General features: G+C 41.9%; 1 protein-coding gene across 2 annotated transcripts in view; it reads left to right on the top strand.

Annotated features, from left to right (window-relative positions):
* The window catches only part of artn (artemin), a 22,622-nt gene extending 4,176 nt beyond the window's left edge, over window positions 1-18,446 (top strand). Inside the window, exons 1-4 of one of the 2 annotated variants that reach the window (XM_025054189.1) lie at window positions 1,645-1,762; window positions 10,319-10,380; window positions 11,709-11,883; window positions 14,868-18,446. In XM_025054189.1, the coding sequence (XP_024909957.1) occupies window positions 1,732-1,762; window positions 10,319-10,380; window positions 11,709-11,883; window positions 14,868-15,277 (678 nt within the window). In that variant the 5' untranslated portion in view covers window positions 1,645-1,731 and the 3' untranslated portion in view covers window positions 15,278-18,446. Of the gene's footprint in view, window positions 1-1,644; window positions 1,763-10,318; window positions 10,381-11,708; window positions 11,884-14,867 lie in introns of those variants that run through there. The other variant, XM_025054190.1, reaches the window with a different exon arrangement.
* Window positions 18,447-20,748: the final 2,302 nt, after the last annotated feature.

Genomic DNA, 20,748 nt, shown 5'->3' with positions numbered 1-20,748 from the left:
CGTAAAAAGCTGCTCTGAAAAAACATTAGTTGGAGGCAAACAATTTGATTTAAAGTCTTTGAGGTCAATGTGAGTCAAAAATGTTTCTGAGACATTTTCTCAAATATGTGTTAATTTCTTTTTCACAGACTTTAAGAAATTTCCTTGGTGATTTTTTTTATGTTTGGTCATTTATCATTAGTTACAACAGCAGCTCAGGCTGCCTCTGTAGCTGTACCTGTAACTGTACCTGTACCTGTACACCAGAATCTTTACCGTTTTTATTGTATTTTTAATTTATTTCAAGTAACCTAAAATATTCTAAGGTGGTCAGTCGTTGGTTCTTCAGATTTCAGATTTCCTCTCTCCGTTCAGTTGTAGCTGTGGCCCACAGTGGATGTTTGGTTGAAGCAGTGCAGTGAGCGGTCACTCTTCACTGCACACGTGAGCTGCTGTCTCCCGCTCCACTGCCCCACCCCGTCAGGACTCTGCCACCACCGCATCACCCACACCCCATCACACTGACGTTTTTCTCTGAAACAGTGGACCGTGGTTGACGGCGAGTCTGGGGGTCAGGAGTCACTGACCAGAGAAGAAGCTGAGGATTTTGAACCTGCTGGTTTTCACCTGGTGTTCTGCTGCAGATGATGTGGAGGCGGAGCTTTTTGGTCCTGGGCTGGAAAGGAATAGGTTAGTTAGTGAGTTAGTCAGTGAGTTATGTTCAGTCACTTCTTCCATTACTGTTCACCAAACGTTTCTGTTAGAAATTAGGTAATTGAAGAAAGTTGAATCAACTGCGATCTCGTTGTGCTACGTTGTTTTGTCTGTAGATAATATCTCAAAATGAACTCATCAAAGTCTCTGGCCATGAGCAAAACAAGACCTCTGAAGGTCTCTTTTTTACGTGGGGGCCCCTAAGGTAAAGACCACGTCAGAGTGACCTGCTCTTTGTTTGTTCCGTTGAGGCTGTAACTGTACAACCGCACGGTGTTTGTCAGGTTTGAGTTGGGGCGAGGGGGGGCATGGGATTTAACAGGAAACATAATTTCACCCGAATTTTTCCTTTAAAGGCGACAGACAAGCTATAGGTTTACATCATTACTGCCACCTGTTGGGACTGTTTTCCACCGTTTTCCGGGAGTGACTGGAACAGATGCAGGATAAAGTGACCATGTGATCTATGAAAAATGAATGAGGGATTATTGAGGATTTAATTATTCATTTTAGAAAATTCCAGAATATATCATGTTTAAGCCCCACAGGAGGTGCATACCACACTTTGAGAACCACCCCTCCTCATATGAGCTTCAGAACAACTAAATTATATTAGTTAACAGTGCCGAAAAATGATTCTGAATAGGGGATGAACCTGAGCACGCGCGCGCACCTGAACACACGCGCGCACTCACACCCACGCACACATCTGGAAGTGGATCTGCAGCTCTAGTCGACACACACCTGTCTGCGGAGCAGGACGCACGGCTGGCGCATGATTAGCAGCTCTTCTCTGCGCACTCGGATCACTTCAGGCTCGGCTCGGCTCGGCTTAGCCCCGCGGTCAGCGGCGGTCCCGCTCCCCGCTCCCCCCGCCCTCCCCCTCTCTCTCTCTGACAGCCATGAGGAGCTCCAGAGTCCGGACTGCGCCACAATGCCGCGGGACATGATCGTGGAAAGTCGAGCGCAGCGCTCCGCAGAGAAACCCGTGGATTATTCGTGTAGTCACAGCGCAGGCGGCTGTGCACGCTCTCCTCCATGATCGGCAGGACGCACGCACTCAGTAAAGGTAAGATGACAACACGTCATTACAGAAACAAATGTAACACAACTTTATCAACGCTGTGCAACTCCTGCTGCACGGTAGACACACGGACAGATGCAGCCCATGTAGGCTGTGTACCTTGAGCCAGTGTGGACTGTTTCCCATTTTCCGTCATAATAACACAACACGTCTTTACATGAAAAAATACCAGTATAGTATTCAGTCATGTTTAACTGGGCCTCATAAAAATGCTTTTCTTTAAACACTGCTTTTCCACGTTTTTAAAAATGTATTTTATTTCATATTTACGCATGTGAGAAGTGAAGCTTCAGTTCCTGACAGACTTTTATTATCGTTAAATTAATGTGTTTATGATTTGACCTCAAAGATGACCATAACATTTATAGTATGATTCTATAATTATGTATAATTCTATTATTTTACATATATATTTATATTTCGTTTCATAATACTCTATTTTTTTTATAACCAATTCCCAGTCAAATATTCCCGGTGTCTTTTCTTTCCTCTCCAGTGATTCCAAATGCTGTTCCATCTTAACCTGGTGTCTTTTCTTTCCTCTCCAGTGATTCTAAATGCTGTTCCATCTTAACCTCATGTTAATATGGAACAGCACTGTGTGTTTACTGTGATGACAGTTTGACTACATTGTTGAATAAAAAAATCTCAATACAGCGTTGTGCCTAGAGTATCGCAACACATCACAATATATTGTTTCTTTGCCCCTGTATCGTGATAAGTATCGTATCACCAGAGTCTAGCCAATACACACCCTTACTAAAAATGCAGCCCCAAACCGTTACAGAGCCTGGACCATGCCTCTCAGGCTTGTATTTTAATTTCAGTCCTTGTGTAGTTTTTATGTTTTAAGCTTATTTTCTTGCTGCTTTATTTTCCTCAAAACCTTTTTTTAAATCACCAACTCCAACATTTAGACCATTTCTGACCGGGTTTAGGCAAAGAGTTGATGATGGAACAGAAAAATCAGGTGTTTTCTTTTAAACATTTTGTGCTTAATCCTAATAAGTTTTAAATTAAGCTCTTCATCACCACTGTCTTTTGGCCAGTTGCCTATTTTTCTGACTGGCCTGTGCACCACATCAAAATATCCAGTGGTCAGCTGATCCTTGTTAGTAACCTGGAGAAGCCATTGGTGCGTGAACAGTAATCTTGAGAAGTCTTTGAGGGAAATGATTGATGTGAGGACAGGAGTGAAAATGACTAATTAGACAGTCAAGAAAAACTTTACGTCTGTTTATCCAAGACTAGAAAAAAGACATTTTTAGATATGTAATTTACATTATTGAAATATTTTGTATGGATGAATTATTTTCTTCTTCCGTACAAACTAAGCCACAGTCAGAACGGACACTTCCGTTTTCTGTAGTTTAACGTTCCTGTTTCTCGTCACACGTTCGGCTCCTATTTGTCAGAATATATTAATTAACCCCCCCCCCCCACCCCCCTGCCCAGAGAACAGGGAGGCGGAACAGTGTTGATTTAAAAGAGTGGATTCCAGCGTTGTAGACGTTGACCCTCGGCTCTGGGCCAAAACCACAGATAATGATTTGCTGCTCCGTGCTGTGGCTCATCACTGACTCTCTTCCCTGTCCAAGTGTTTATTTTGGGCACATCACAGTAATGTGCCGAGGAAATATTTCTGCCCTGACTCTGTTGTTCACAGCCCCAGAGTCTGTCTGTCTACATTGTTACACGCTGTAAGAATGTGACTTCGGAGGCTTCGACTTGAGGAGTTCTCATTTGGACATCCAGTCCGAGCAGTAGGCCACTGCTGGGTGGTCTCATCTGATACTGGTGTCACAGTCAAACTCCTTCAAATTTGGTTTGTTTTTTGTTCACAGTAAAAAACCGTGTGGCACTTGTTTATCTCAGCACTGAAAAACACTTTTTAGATGTAAAACCTGGGCTCGTGGTGGAGCAGTGGTTGGAGCTCTTGCCTTACAGAGAGAGGATTGACATATAGTTTGAACCCTGTTGGTAACTGATGGTCTTTGTAAATCAACACGAATGGGTTTTTAACATTCTCTCCAGTTTCATTGATTGGGGATGAGGTTAATTGTTATCCCAACAAGTGGCCCTGTGATTGGACGGGGGAACTGGCCAGGTTGTAATCACTGCTGTGATTGGCTGCAGCTCCCTCATGACCCTGTGAAGGATCAGGCGACAGAAGATGAATGAACGTCGTCCTTGATGTTGGTGTTGTTTACACTCTGTATATTTAGTCTTCAGAGGGCGACATGTTCCCAGCAGCAGGAGTCGCTCTGGAGACCTCACAGATGATTGGTGCTGGGAGGCAGTGGCTGTGGATCATCAGGTCCAGTTGTGTTCACTCATGAGGTCCTTCAGACTGGACCACTTCCAGGACACCTTGACACAGTGTTTAGACGTGGACATGGTGGACTACAGAGAGAGATATTTTCTCAGGGATTGGCTAAAGAATATAGGCTCCAAGTAAAGATTAATTCTTCAACTAAATCTCATTTCAACAAGGACTTGATCTGCAAGAACGTATGTCTCATTTAGGCATTTGTTCAAACCATATTTTGGTGTGGTTTATCATTATGTTATTATTATTAAGGAGGTGGACGACTGCACTACATTCTCTGTGCAATTTTTACTTCTTTGCATTGGTTCTCCCTGTGTACATTGATTTCCTACAGCAGTCCAAGGACGGTTTATGTACTGGTAGAGGGAAAAATGACAGTCTCCGTGTGTCGGCCTTTGACTCGAGCGATGATTGGTCCACTGTTCTGCTATTGCAAACGTTTGTATGTCAGCAAAAACAGTCGGCATCAATCACGCACATTGTACTCTCGCTCTTCCAAGTCCAGTTTTAGACTGCGCGTCGAATGCAAGTCCAAGTCAGATTCATGCGGCTTAGAACTCAGGACTTATTCCAACTCTATTACCGTGGTATTACCGCATGACCATGAGCCGCGAATGTCTCCACAGACCCAATAAACAGTTCGATATCTGTTTGTAGTTGAAGCTGCAGCAGTCTGTGAAATTCTAAATTTATAAACTGTTACTGATCCAGAAAGTTTTCTGACCCAGTCTCAAAGCCCGGACAGTAAATCTAGGATTAACACAGTATCCCACGACACATTATCCAATAAGAAGTCAGATATCTAAAAATAAATTGTGTTTTTTTTTTCTCCAAGAACTGAATGCATAAGGAATCAAAGTACACAATGGTTTCCAACATGAATTCTGACTGTGATCCTCAAGGTTTAGGTTAAAAATAGAACACTACAAGTTTGACAAACGGACGTTTAGAGCTTTGAGTTCTGACACTCTTTTCCTTTTTAATCCCATTCCTGAAGCTTTGGGTGTGTGAGGAGAGGAACAGCATTCCATAAATAGATAGGTGGCGCTGTCTATGCATTTTGTTCCATGTCTTATATAAACCCTGTTCTGAACCAGCTAAGTCCCCACAATGGAGCAGTGATGACATCATGGATGGATGGTCGTTTGATGGTACTGTGCATCTCCATTAACCCTTTGTTAAAACGTCTGATTAGCCTGACCGTGTTGATTGGCAGTCCTGGATCCTGAAAGAACATTTTTAGGATAATACTCCACAACTGAGTAAAAACCAAAATTTCCGTGCAAAATATCAGGCTACGTTTTTGTACACCACAGTTAGGGCGGTGCAGAGATATAAAAGGTTCTCTCTAAACGTTCTCGTCTGTGGACCAGAGTTCAGACGTTCTCTGTTCCCTGTAGGCCGAAATACTTGTTTCCCTCATTGGACGCTGTACGAAGACAACACCTGTGCAACTGTTTACCAGACTCTTTGTACCCGACAGTAATTAGCATCGGTAATTAATAGGTCAAGCGTGGTCAATAACAGGGCCTAGCTGACTAGCTGAGCTAAATGGTATGCGGTCATTAGTAAATTACACCAGTCCTTTTCCTGCTATCACATGTCACTGTGTTTATTATTACTCTTGTATTGTAAATCTTTTAATCCTGGAGGTGGAAAACATATCCAGGGCTCAGACGAGCTATTTTTATGAGGATTATGTCACCTTCATATAAAGTGTAGAGGAAGAGCTGGCAGAAAGGGAGACATCCTTGGTATTTGTGTCTATAAAAGACGCAGCGTGATAATAGGAGAAGAAGAAGAAGAGGCTTCTCTGTCGGTCGCTGCATTCAGGAACAGAGTTAAGTTTAGACCTGGAACATGAACTAAACTTGGACAGGGGCCATGGTGACATAGGTCGGAGTCTGAATGAACTACAGCACTGATATTAATAAGAACGTTAAATGAGTCATACACAACGATGACATCAGTGTGAGAACCCATGTCCTTCTGTAAGGATGTGGTGAGTTGGTCCAGGGTACTGACAGAGACAGGATAGGTATTATATTTTACTCCTGTTTTTGCACAGACTCATGTACTGACCAAGTGTCAACCCTCTTTATATCGTTCTTCCAGTCCTTAGAAAACCTCATATTTGTTATCCAGAAAAAACCTCCTCCCGTCTCCACTGTCCAATAAAACAAGTCATGTTTTTTTTCTCGTTTCCAATAATTGTGTAGAGTGTGTACTGTATGTTGTATGTTGTACTCTCCTAAATAAGGAGTTTGGTGACTTGCGAATGGAGATGCTTATCATCAGCGTAGAGAACACGTTGAGCCTGGATGTTATTTATCTGCTCACCGACACACAGTGTTGAAGCTGCACTGAATCAACCTTGTGCGTATTTCACACCACACCAGTCTGATCTTTGGACGCATGCCTTTTCTGAAAGAACTGTTAGACGAAGAGGAAGGAGAAGAAGCACGAGCCCGGACACCTGCTCTGCCTCAGCCACGTCCACACCCACCAATGATCCCAGAGCGCCAGGAGTCTCTGCACACACATCAACTACATCACATGCATTTCCTTCCAAAGTGCGTTTGTGATTAGACGGCTGTGATTATGCAGAGTGTCGGGGGAACGCTCGTAGTTGTGTGCATCAATAACACTTTTGGACAAACGGAGTGTGAAGCACGCACACCCAAAAACACTCACACAGGTGTTGGACCAGGAACAGTCCCAGCTGAGGCATGAGTCCAAAAAAAACATCCAAACAGTTTAGGAACAGCTCGCAGCGATCGACGTTGAGCAACATCTTCTTCTTCATCCAGAGATGTTAGTCAAGCTCTGCTGAATCAGATCAGACAGCACACACTCACTGAGTGACTGCGAATGTTAAGGAAATATTTCAACCATTTATCTTTTTGGGATCTCTGTCAGTTTGAAAGGCGGTGATTCCAGACTTGTTAGATTCAGTCCCTCAAAGTCTTTAAGTGTTGTTGGATTTGAATCCAGAGCAAGTTTTAATAACACAAAAACAAGGGAATGACGGGGAAAAAAAATCTTTTAGAACCTCATAAATCATTAAATCACCTTGTTCCAGACCATCTAGGAACATCTCAGTTTTTTGTTGCTCAAACTTGACAAGTCCTAATAGATATTTCACTGATATACTTTATACTTAATTGTACATATCTTCAGGTTGTTGTCGTGTGTGCGTCTGTGTTTGGAGGATTACGGCCAGTTTTTACCAACAGTCGGCCTTTGTACTGATGAAGCTGCTGCAGTTGCCTGTAGATATTGGAAGTCATCAACACGAACGTCTCATCGCCGCCTCTTACCTCCTCTGCAATCTCTCTGTCACATCTGTATCTGGAAGACCGACAACTAAGGAGCAGCATCAGATCAGAATCAGACTTTTTGATTCCACATCTACGGAATTTGACTCTTGTTTTTCACTTCTCCGAGTGTTCACATGTAAAACAGAGGATGTAGGTGGACATTTAAAATGATGCAGATTTGTGATGTCACAGTCACATTGTTCAGTTTCATCTAAAGACACAGATACTTCCAGATAAAAAATTGCAAACATCCCACTGGTTTCGTAAGTCAATTAGTTTGAATTTCGAAATAGGGCTCAAGTATTTTCTCAACCACAAGTCGGGCTTCTTTTGAGTAGTTTGGCCAGTCAAGTGACTTATCAACTGACTTATCACTGTCGACACTTGATGATGATATTTTTGGTCATTCGGTTAATTTTTTATTCTGAAGACGATGCTACTTTTAAAAAGTAAGATTTAGATTTGGAGGAAAACAGATGATGACTTGTGACAGGTGATGCAACCTCCAAACACAAACCACCTGGCCGAGCTGGAAAATTGTGTTCTTGTGAAAGTGATTTTAAAACCACTGTAGAAATTGAGACGCCAAGAAAAGTGATGTTTGTTTGTTACCCTCAGAAGCAGAGGTTTTTCAAGGCTTTTTTTTCTGTAACTTTGTGTTATGGCCATGGTTTGGAACCAGCCACCTCTGTCCGTTTCTTACACAGCCTATGATATAAACCCTACCTGGCATCTGACAGCAGACATAGATACTCTCGACAGTCTCTTCAAAAACAGTTTATAGTTGTTGTGTTAGGCTGTACGCACAACAATTTAAGTCGGACTGGGCTCCACTTCACTTCCTCCCTGTGTTTAAACAGACTGCGCTGTTTTAAACAGTGGTGGCGGCCAGGCTTGACATTAGCGTGTCATTGAAGGCTATCAATTCCACTGACACTCAGTGTTGTGTAACCGGATCCTCTCCTGTCCTTGTGGCCCAGTGTCAGTCCAGATCGGCTTCACCGAGGCCAGTGGACGTAGACTGGACCAGCAGGTCTCTCGTCTCTCTCCTGGTTCCAGTACCTCTCTTACTGGACCTTTGGCTCTGATTTACAGAGGAGGAGAAGCTTCCACTTACTGTGTGAAAACCTGGTTCTGATCTCTGTTATTATCAGGCACAGAGTGAGCCTGAAAGCTTCTCTTTATCTTTATCATCCAGTAACAAAGGGGCCTATAAAGAATATGGACTGGATCCCAGATCCTTTCCAGGATGTTGCCAGACTGACTGGGTCTTTACTGGGTCTGGTCTAGGCCACGTTCATAGATCGTCAGTCAACATTCTCAAAGGTCCTGGATTTTAGTTGTTTTTGACTTCAGTGTAGTCCAGGATGTGTTGAAAATGTCTGAGCCCTGACAGAATCTCTGTCTGATGTGTGATCTGCCTTTTGTTTTTGTTTGTTTTTTTATTTGCTGATCACGTTTTTCTGGGAACAGGGTTTAGGTCCAAAATTCAAATTGTTTTTGTAACATTGAGATAAAGTTCAAATTTGTCTATTGCAGTAATTGTTTTGTCCACCAGAGATCGTTATGACCACAGCTTAACCTTAAAGTGCGTTATTGTCCTTTTCTAGAAGACAGTGACAGTATGTTGTTCGACTGTTAGCAAGCAAAGGTAGACGAACAACAGAACAGAGGCTCTCCAAAGCATTTTGGGTTTGGTGTGTATGTGTGTGTATGTGTGTGTATATGTGTGTGTGTATGAGAGTGAGTGAGTGTCTGAGGCTCAACCATAGCTTTGAATTTAACACTGTGTGTCTCTGCGTGTGACCAGGTGACATGTCCAAGGTGTCCCCCTGTCTTTGCCCTGATGTAAACTGTGTTTGGCTTCACTGCTGTACGGCATCTGAATCAGCTGAGGTGGACGTAAACCAGCCCAGCCCAGTCTGCCAGCTCCCATGAGTGTCTGACATCTGATCCGTCTGCAGGTTCTTCAGTGTTGGTCCAACTCCTGTCAGCAATACTTTACCCAAAAACACCACTTCTGTCCTAAACTAAACAGGACGTTTCCTGTGAAACTGTGTTGTGTGTTTCACATCAATGTGCTGCAGTTGGAACTTCCTGACTCTGCTGCTGCTGCTGCCGACTTTTTCTGGATGTTAGGCTTTGTTCATCCCACCGTCAGATCTGAATCACTTTTTTGAAATGGGTTTTTATGACAGTCTAATGTAGCATGTTAATTGCTTTAATTAATTGTTGAGTCAGACTAAATATTTGCAATTCAACACACAGGAACTGAACGGTGAATAATCATGATGGCCCACAGCTACTGCGATTAATCTACTGTTCACTGACATATGAACCTACGCACATCTGATGAGACTCGATGTAATGAACTGGTGTCAGATCAAACCATTGTCATGGGGTCTACATTAGAGGCCCACTGGTCATGGTGTCACATGGTACATCATAAAATTTCTGGATATTCTCACAAAGTTGTCAATGACCTGAACTAACATAATCAGCTGTTCCTGGGGGCCCTTCACAGCTCAGGGCCCCCAGCAGTTGCTCGTATTACCAACCCTGTTACAGTTCTCCTTTGACCCTCTCCTCTGATGCCGTGGCCTTCTTTAAGATAAATACATATTGCTTTGAAGACCAAATAGGAAAATGAGGGATGAGTGTCAGCCAGCAGTCGGTTTTTGTTACGCTGTGATGAACAGAGGATAAATCATCAGCGAAAACTCCCATTTGACAAATGCTGAACAAAAGAAAATGAACCTGCTGATTAAAGTCAAAGAAACATGGGAATTCCTTTTTCCCTCTGGAGGAAACCTTCTGTCAAAAATGATTAGAATCCTGAACCAGCGGTAATTTCCCTTATTATTCCTGTCATTATATTGTCGTCTTTTTCAGATGGAAAAACCTGGTGGAGGCCTGAGGCGTCGACAACCAGGTATCACCTGAAGAATTGGAAGGTGAGCACTCTCACTTGGTACTGTTTGTTCTCAACTCTGTGACGCATCAGGGTTGACTGTTCAAAACATCAGACTGGTAGGTCCTCAGTCCACTGTACTGTAGACTATAGAATTCACTGGAGGGATATTAACATTTTTAGGTCACACCTGGTCTGGGCTCACTAGCTACATGAAGGGAAATAGTTTATCTAAAACTGTTTTTTGCCATTTAACATGTCTCTGAATTGAATTCTGTTGTGTTTAGCCAGGATGCTGCCCTTTGTCTGCTTTTCCCCCTTTTTTTAACTTGCCAAAGTAATTGAGATGGTTTCATTTCAAAGATGCCATTAGAAGTTGACATCTCTTTGTTAGCGGTAATGCTAAATGCAAAGAGCTGAAGTGGAGATTTTGTATTGTTAGCTTGTCTTAGCTTAGCTGACTAAAATGACTGTTTTATCAAATTCAACTTCATAAAACTAAAAGCCTCACCAGTGTCAGCCTCTAGGGTCCGGACTGAAAATGACATTAAATTACACTCTTAAAATGAATTGATAAAATGCCACACAAATGTCCCAGAAACATTTGCTTTAAATACTTAAAAACGGAAAAGGCTTTAAAAGATGAAAATATTTTTCTCTGTTTTAAGACAAAGACAACTGACAAACTGCCTTTGCCCTCCACCAATAAGAGGATGCCTCTGACTCAGGAGGGGAAAACTAGGCCAGTCCGATTTTTTTCTGGCAGACTGTTGCCATATACGTTTCACCCCCAGCCAGTTTCCACTACGCTGCCCATTCGATCTGGGACAGACACCGCAGAGAAACTCATTTCATAAGTGATGCTAAAATATTAACCTTGGCTGCACGGTGGGAAAAGTGTCAGGTGTCAAATAAGTAATTAAAGAGGTGCAGGTGTCACCTGCAGCCCCAGCAGGGGGCCTCAGCTGAGGAACCTTCAAAGATCTGATGGAGGGATCACTTTACTCACACAGGCCTTCAGTTTCCAAATGTATGTAACACTGTATATCACCAAACGAAACGCAAAGCCTAAAATCCTGATGCTGTGGCTCCAGACAGTAGTCCGGTCTGATGTCAGTCCTGTTGGTAAAATACAAACACTTTATTTGAAATTTAAATAAATACAAAACGTAAATGCTAGGGATGTGTACTGACAAGAACCTGCCGATACAATACGTTTCACGATACAGGGCAATACTACAGGCTCGGCCATATATTGAGTTTTTTTTTTTTTATTAAATTCTGTAAGTATGAAAACTGTCATCATAGAAAACACACAACGCTGTCACGTACTTAATATTTGTGTGTGTGTGTGTGTCTTTGTTCTGTCAGGTGATGCTGTGGCTGATGGCCACGTTGCTGTCTCTGGTGGATGATGTGTTTTCAGATGAAGACATCACAGACGCTCATTCCGACGTCCAGCACGTCCTCAGGCAGCCGTCCTTGTCTTCTGCTGAGGGTCAGGCGGTGGACAGTGATGTCCACCTACCGTGGCCTGATACCTTTGGTGAGTCCAGTAATATTTATCTCTAATCTGTAAAGTTTTCAAAGATACTCAGAGAAACAAGGATGTAAAGAATGACAAACTCTGGTGAGTCCTGTCAGACAGCTGTAGCTTAAAGGTCAAAAGGTCAACTGTTCTCTGAAGACTTTATGTCCGCTGATATGAATCCTGATCTGATTCACTTTGTTCTGATGCTGTCAGTCCCAAAAACGTCAGTTCTGTTTCCAAACATCATCATAGCATGTCTCACTTCCATCCTTCAGATCTGTTCCTTATCCCTCTGCCTTAAACTGGACCTTTTTTCTCACACCCTACAATAATAATACAGAAACTTCTGACTGGAACTTGTAAAGAAAGACTTTTGATTTTCAGCAGCTTGGTGAACCATATAAGGTTTAATCTCATTACCAGGGGCTGTTGATTTGAGGGTCAAAGGTCAGGGATGTCACTGCCAGGACTCACAAACTTCCCGTTTCCATCTATCTTGGTTACATTACTCTAAGACTGAAAACATAAATCTGAGTCAGGGGCCATAACACATCAGTCATGTTCCTCCTGGGTGACTGATGTGGTGTCTGGAAATTTGCCTGTTAGTTTTCAACACTGAGGTTGGCCTTGGTCAACAAGGAGGAGGGCCCCCGGCCGGTGCTGTACAGGGTAAGAATAATCAATCTGGGGTGCAGGTTCCTGCCATTCATCACAGTCCTGTTCACTGCTGTGGACTGTGAGCCTGGTTGTTCTACCACTTTGGTATGTGGCCAAACTACACTGGTCTCCATGATGATGAATGACTTATGCTAATAATAAAACTCACTGTAATAAGTGACTGGAAGTTGAAACTAAAATATAGTAACATTTTCCAGTTGTTCATAGTCTTTTTTTCTAGTCTAATTTTCTTTTTCTTTTTTTTTTTTTGTGGACCTAGTATATAGAAGTACTGCATAAATCACAGTAAATTACCTGTATCTACTGTGTGACGTGTCAGCAGTGAACGGACTCACGACACAAACACCTGCTGTTGACGTCAGGTCAACTGTGGTTCTGCTCCAGTGCTGGATACTGCTTCATGGTTCATTTCAAAGTCGTGGGTGAAGGGCCTGACTGTGCACAGCCACTGTGATTGTTTTGGTCATGGTGGATACATGGCAAGGAAATATGGATTGTTTTGGTCATGGTGGATACATGGAAAGGAAAAATATTAAACATCAGTTCATTAAAATGGACATGTTATGGTACTTTAATGTAAAGTCACACACCTGTGTAACTGTCCTGTTTTGAATGGTCGTTTTCTGTGCCTTTACCTTTAAATGGTAATGAGCCACTGCAGGCTCCGCCCACTTTTTTTCATAGAACGAAGACATGGCAACAGTTGAACTGGCTGCCGAGATTGTGAATTCTTGTCAGGTTCTGTCAGCTGTGCAGAGTCTTATCAACATCTACGTTAATTAACATTCTTAATTCATTCGGGAGTGGGCGGGGTCTCAGCCAGGACAGTTATCCTGTTCATCACACGGCCATATATAAAGACAAACAGGTTTTCACACTCACATTCACATCTATGGTAATCTTGCAGTGAGCAACGTATTCCCTCAATCAATTATTATTTAAAATTAATTAGAAAAAAAAACAGTCCAGCTGAACGTGTCATCATGCAGTTAAACCTGCTATCGGTACATGTTTTACTAGTAAACTGACTAGTGACTGATGGGACAGATCTGTTCAAGACGTTTGATCTGTTTATTTTAACATTACAACTGGTGCTGAATGTTTTTAATCTAAGGATGTTATCGTCTAATCACGTCCCACTTTTTTATAAAGTCTATTTTTATTCTAGTGACAACAACAACTTCAGTGTTCTCTGAGGTCAGGTGAATGAAACTGAAAGAAACCCACTGGTTAACAGACGTGAGACAAATTACCTACCCTGCTTTTAAAGTTTATCGCCATCTCGTTAATGTTGGTATTATTTTTACTCCAGTATGTGACGAGACACGTCTTTTCCCCTGAGCACAAAGTCAGAGCAGAGACACAGTTACACACTGGCTGATGAACCAACGGCAGAGAAGTGTGAGTGAGTGTCTTTATCTTTGTGCAGCTCTGGGGCAAATCTTTGAACTCCCTCTCTCTCTCCCTCTCTCCCTTTCTCTCTCCTCGTGTCACTCCCCACTCCTTCACTTTAATATTTCCGATCGCACAAAGGATTTCTCGTGACTGCACTCCATCCGTAAAATCTGTATTTAGCCTCGTCGAACATGAATACCTCATCGTTGCTCAATTCACTGGTAACATGGAATAGTTGTATAATTACATGAAATAATGCAGATCCATGCGGCAGCATGTTTTAACAGGGCGGAAAGTGGAGCCGGGTGCAGCCGCGGTGCGAGAAAGCCCGCCGCTGCTCCTCTTCGCCTCAGGAATATTTCTGTGCATTTTTCTCGTCTTTTCTCTCACATGATTATAAGTTTTCTTTTTGGTAAACATGGAGGGCATGAACCGACACGCACGCCTGCTGCTGTCAATGAGCTCCACGAGCAGCAACACACCGCGTGGAGGCATTTAGGGGAAAGCGTGAGGCAGAGGCCCCCCCGCCCTGGGTGAGGAATAATGATAATGATAAAAAAAAATTTGAAATCATTCAAGTGCACCAGGTCTACACCAGTGAGAGGGAGACTTGTTTGAAATGTTCCTGGCACCAGCTGCTGCTGGAGCTGGGCCAGCTGCTCTCCTCCCGGGATCGTAATGACGCCTCACAGTGGCTGATAATCTCACTCCCTGTTTCAACACCATTATCTGCCCCCAGTTTGACTGCACCTTCACTCAGTAGTAAAGAGAAACTCTGTGCTACAATGTCCTGGACAACCATTGGATTCGATTAACTGGATTAAAAGGCGCCAAAAAACAATCATTTTATCCAGTGGTCAGACAAAGGGCTCTGAATCCACTCTGTTACTTGTTAATGTGGTATTACATTTTTCTTTTCCCTGTAGAGGAGTGGCCTCTGATGGATGAAGAAGAGTTCCAGCAGGTCCGATGGCGGCGATCCCTCGACGACCCAAACTCCCTCAGGTCCTCAAGACGGAATCGAAAGAAGACCAAGAGCAGCCGAGACTGCCACCTGGAGAGGAAGGAGATGAGAGTACGAGATCTGGGCCTCGGCTATGACTCGGACGAGATAGTACTCTTCAAGTACTGTGTTGGAACGTGTCACAGCTCCCGCAGGAACTATGACCTGGCCCTGAAGAGCCTGATGGATAAAGGGAGCATTTCCAGCAAGAAGGTCACCGGCACCCCCTGCTGCCGGCCGACTCGCTACGAGACTGTGTCCTTCATGGACGCGCAGACTTCCTGGCAGACCATTAAGTGGCTGTCGGCAGCCAACTGCAGTTGTGTGGGCTGAACGCTCTGATTGGTGTTCATCTAAACACAGATAAATCTCTCTGTATGATGGAAGGCTCCACATCTTCTGAAGTCGGAGCCGTGGAGCCAGGGTGGGATCCACAGGGCCGCGTGCAGGGTTTGACAGTGGTTCACCGAGGTTCAGGAACCTTCAGACCCAGCCTGGTGGCAGGTTTTCTGGACGTGTTCCTCCAGCCTGAGGAACCGGAAGGTTTGTCTGAATTTCTACCAGCAATAAGCAATAAGGACGAGAGACCGACTCTACCACGGTTCAGAGTGTATCATGTTTTTGTGTCCTTCACTGAGCCTGATGAAGGTCAGGTGATGTAAACACTGCACTCACAGCCATGTTTGAGCAGCAGCAGCTCAGACTAAGTGGTTCCATGTCTTAGTACTCAGTACAGCACAGCTCAACTTCTTAACTGTTCAAATAGTGTGTTCTTAGATGCAAAGGTTCCCAAACTTTTACTGCACTTTTACTGCAGAGTGCTCTCACTAACTATAAGCTACTGCGTCGTTTTGCTGTTAGCAAGCAAGCCAGTCCTCTAAGAATAGGGTAAAGTCAAATCAGATCTATTTGTTTTGCACAAAGTTTAATATGAAATTAAAGGGAGGGAAAATTGGAGCAATGTATATTAATATATTGATCTTGCTATAATCAGGATAAGGTTGAGCAGAATATTTTCTTTCAAATATTTTTTGTATAAAGATTGTCAGATTTCAGTGTTATTTAATAGATTTCCATAAAGAAAATACTGATAAAATAATACTAATGAACACACTGATGTTTTACACTTATTATTTACTATTATTGTATTTTACACAATATTAATAATAATGTGACACATCCCTAATTCCTTTTTTAGTTTCTCGTAGTATCTGTTCTAATATTAATCCATAATCTACTACTAGTCCAACCCACAAGTGTCCAAATGAGATGACGATGATGACCAGAGGGGGCAGCCTTCTGTGTTCACTGTGCTGTAGTGAGATAAACGGGTCGACGTCCAGAGACGGTTCTCTAAGCTGCCATCACTTATTGACGAGGCCGCTCCTGTTAACGAGTCGGCAGCCGGAGCTGAAACATCACCTCCGTCTGTTCAGTTGCTTCAGTTTCCAACAGAGCTACAGCTAATTAAAGTGATCACTAATTCATTCCTTCAACACAATTTGTTGGTACAAATAATTTACTGAAGGCTGCAGCAGGACTTAACTCCTTCGCTGCTGGAAGTAAATCTACAATGATAATGTATAAATAAATAATAAATATCAAATACATCCTCTGGAATACATTTTTAATAAAACTGAGAATTTTAGAGTTAAGTAAAATTTGTTTTTAAAAAAAACACAGGTATTGTACGTTCATCATGTAGCTTTGCTAAAGTAATCCTATTCATCTTTGCTTTTGTTCTCCTAAAGGCGGTCAGGATCCGTGTCTACTTCTTTACTGCCCTCTTATGGCCATTTAAGAGGGCAGAGCCTGTCTGTATCCAGAAATTTTAATTATTTTTTTCTATTGTAACAATTGTTGTTATAGTCAAATCAGTTTCCTAAAGTACCAGGATCTTTAACTCAAATTATGCTAATTTTATTTTCCTAGCAAATTGGCCCGCACCCCAGCTTTCACAGGGCAATCCAGCAGAGGGCACTGTGAGCATAGCTAAACCTTAGCTTAGTTTTGGCCTGTTGCTAAAACAAGACAGTGACGCTAGTTTATTACTTTGCTGCTAGCAATATAGTCAAACAGTCTTTCAGTTCATCTTTTCTAATTTTAACGAACCCTAAATCTGTGTTTTTACCTGATTTGTTGGCGCAGGAACGACTGACGTTCATGTTCAGTTGAATTACTGTCGTCATTTAAACCCCAGTCTCGCTGCTTAAGACACTCATTGCTAACCACTTACCTCTCCCCATGGTACGGAGCTGGTTTTAGCACAGCTCGTTTACAACCCTGTCAACAGTCTATAGTAGAATACCATTACAGATATAGTCATGAGCCAAACAACACCCTGAGTGACAGCCTGTCACCACGGGGACTATTTTCAGATCAGCTGCGACATGATACCACTCCGTCGACCTGTACTTGAAACAACACAAGTGTGTAAACGCAGTTAAAATGTCACTGTTGTGGAGCGGCCAACACATCAACTGACAACTGGACGTGAGGTTCCAAGACAGGTTTGCGTTCATGTAGCATCCTGGGATATTTTTGGGTCCAGAAATGACAAATAATAATATAATGGAGCAGTCAACTCTGATTGTCTGCAGTGTTTTTCTGTAGTAACATGGCGATAAATTTGTCCAATGTGACTAAAGACATTGAAATGTCTGTTTTCATTGGAAAACACAGAATTAACAGATTAACATTGCTCATAGATGGAATTAGTGATCAACCACTAGGGGGCGACTCCACTAGATGCTAAAGTACATTTTACTCTTTACACAATTAAAATTACACTACAGAATTACTTGCAGTATATATTTTTAGGACATTTTCAGCAAAACAATTGAATTCATTTTGACCCAAGTTACTAAAATGTACTCGTACTAATTGATCAAAATCTGTACAGCTGTACTGTATGGAGTCACACACCTGAATCCATTCACCCTCACCTGGTTTCTGCATCAGGACACAGCACTGTGTCCCCGGCCAGGTGGTGGGATAAACTGGACTTTCTTATATTGTCCATATGTTGGTGAGCCGACATAAATTCCAGCCTTTTCTTGTGTTCAGTTCTGACTGTAACTGTGGACTAAAAATATCATCTGCTCATTTTTGCCTCTTGGCAGAGTGTGTGTCTGACATCCAGGTTTTCAGTGCATTACGTTCAGATATTAAAGTCGCTGTTTAGGTTGTTTTTTTTTATTGATTCTGCTTCACAGCGCTCAGCAGGCTGAACAGCTTCCAGCTTCACACCAAGTTGTGGAAGGTTATCTGAAGAATGTTCACAGCCAGGCCCACACATGAGCTCACATTTGCTTTCAATTACACCGCCGTGTGTTTTATGACAGCAGAAAATAGAGTCTGGAAACCAAATAGAGACCTTAGGAACCAGTATCTGACACAGTCATCACACATGCATGCACTGCAGCTCAATGGTGCTAATTACATAAGAGCGACCGTCTCTGATCAAGGACACGCATGTTTGGATTTTACTCATAGAATTTCAGTGGCATGTTTGGATTTTACTCATAGAATTTCAACAAACTAAAAATTTAAACAAACCTCTGAGGGCTCGATCCTTCACCTTTGACCTTTGTTTATTTGGATTTGTCAACAGAGACAATGTTCTTCCTATTTTTGTCTGTTAGATGATGCAGAGAAGAATAATTTCTACCGTAAACTGTTGTTTGAAACAGCTTCTGTTTAACAATCACATCATTTTAAAAACATTTTTAACGTCTTAACATTTAAAATAATGTCATTTAAAGAAGTGCTGTCCAAACTTACTACACGTTGATTCATATTTCTATGCCTTGGTGTTGAATTTCCCAGTGTTATGATGTAACAGCTGCTGGTTTGGTGACACACAGACATTTATATTATATTCAGTGGTAAGATCTACATTAAAAACAACAAGTGAAATAGTATTGTACAACAACAAAAAACCAAAAAGACTTTTTTCTGGTGTTTGTGTATGTGTTGCTCATCGAGGGACTAATGAACTTGCTTGCCAACAGCAACGTCCCACAGATCTCAACATAGTGTCAAAGGTCCATATTCTCTTGGTCACATGGTTATTCAGGAAGTCAAAAGGATTAGTGAGTAGAAACTCAGTAGAATGTAGTAATTGTGTACACACACAGGATAACAAAAGGGTATTCGTATTTACATTACAACTTAATGGTTTTCCTAAAAAATATATTTGTATTTAGGTCTAAAGACTAACTGATCTTAATGTAAAGATGCAGAAAAGTTCTAAGACAAGTTTGTTTTCTTATGAATCTCGTTCTCTCCATGTCCTCCAGGTCAGGCTGTGCTCTTCTTGTTTTCAAGTTTGTGTTGTTGGTTTTTATTTGTTTTGTTTTGTTTTGTTTTTTTGTGGAGAAAATGTCAAGTTTGGTTAAAAACAAAGCTCTTGTGTCAAAATACATTTGAGTCGTTAACATCTGACACATGCAGAAATGGCTGTCTTAGAACTTTTTGACTCCAAAGAGCAGTACTGTATATACAGTAAGTTATTCATCCATGTAGTAATACAGTATATCAGCATGAATCAGTCCTCTCCCCTGCCTCCCCCTCTATAGCTCTCTCTCTTCAGAGGTTTCCCTTCAGCGTTGCAGACAAAACTGAACTGTTTCTGTTCGATGCTATGCATCGTGCTGCCTTACTGTGTATATAAGAGTATTTATTATTTTTAAATTATTTTTTATTTATTTTGTATGTGCATTCAACCTGATGTTAGGATGTTGTTTTTTTTTATCTTAATGAAGTAGCCATGACACACATGTACAGTCTACACACACTCACACACACACGCATGCATATCTGTGAAGGATGATGGCTGCAGACGGTACTCTGTGTTCACACCACGACCCACTGTGTTCAGTATTAACCTGTGAACCATGGTCAGGTTTACAGACGACCACATCAAACAAAAACCTCAACCAAACTAACACACACACACACACAGTCCTCATGTCTGTCACAGTACTGTATTAGCCCCAATATATTCAGGCTGTTTTGACAGTGTAAACTTATCTGCCACATTACCACTGTTTTTTGTACATTATTAGTAATAAAATGTTTTCACATTCCACTGTAGCATTTGATTTTTACTTTTTTTTTTTTTTTTTACCGGGTTTATGTTTTTTGTGCTAATTGCTGTTTCCACATCAGGCTTATTTAACGCTTCTGTTAAAACTGTATTGTGACGAAATGACCAAGAGATGGCAGTAGTGCTATCGATCAGGAGCGTTGACCATGACCTCGTATTTTCTTCAGGTCTCATTCTTACGTTACTGCCCTCTTCTGGTTGTCCTCCAGGCATGCTTTCGTGTGATGGGAGTTGTGGCCTTTTGGAGAGAACCGATTCTTAGCCGATACTTTCGATTCTCAAACGGCTTCATGGATTTGTTTTTGGTTTTTTGTTTGTTTGTTTTTTGCTTCAATTAATTTATTTACAAAAATAATGTAATGTTTTTAATGAATCACAAATGTACAAAACACAAGTCTTTGTTTGGCATATTTTCCAAATACACTGATTGACAGGTTAGGTCAGGTTATAAGAGGCTTCAAAGTCAAGCCTTTGAACTTATTGACTTAAACCAAGAACAAAACAACAATGCATGGAAACAACTACTTCGCAACCACTGTACAGACAACCAGCTGCCAGAAAACAGTACAAAGACAAAACAGGAAGTAAACATTGAAGTATATCAAAGTATGGCTGCCTCATAAAACTGACCTTAAAAGACCAACACACGATGGAAGACGTTAATGACATTGATAGGTTTTTGAGGACCATTGAT

The sequence above is a fragment of the Cynoglossus semilaevis genome, chromosome 2 (assembly GCF_000523025.1).
Source record: "Cynoglossus semilaevis isolate Cse_v1.0 chromosome 2, Cse_v1.0, whole genome shotgun sequence".
NCBI classification, from domain to species: domain Eukaryota; kingdom Metazoa; phylum Chordata; class Actinopteri; order Pleuronectiformes; family Cynoglossidae; genus Cynoglossus; species Cynoglossus semilaevis.
Note: the sequence above shows the minus strand (reverse complement) of the source record. Positions and strands in the feature narration are given on the sequence as shown.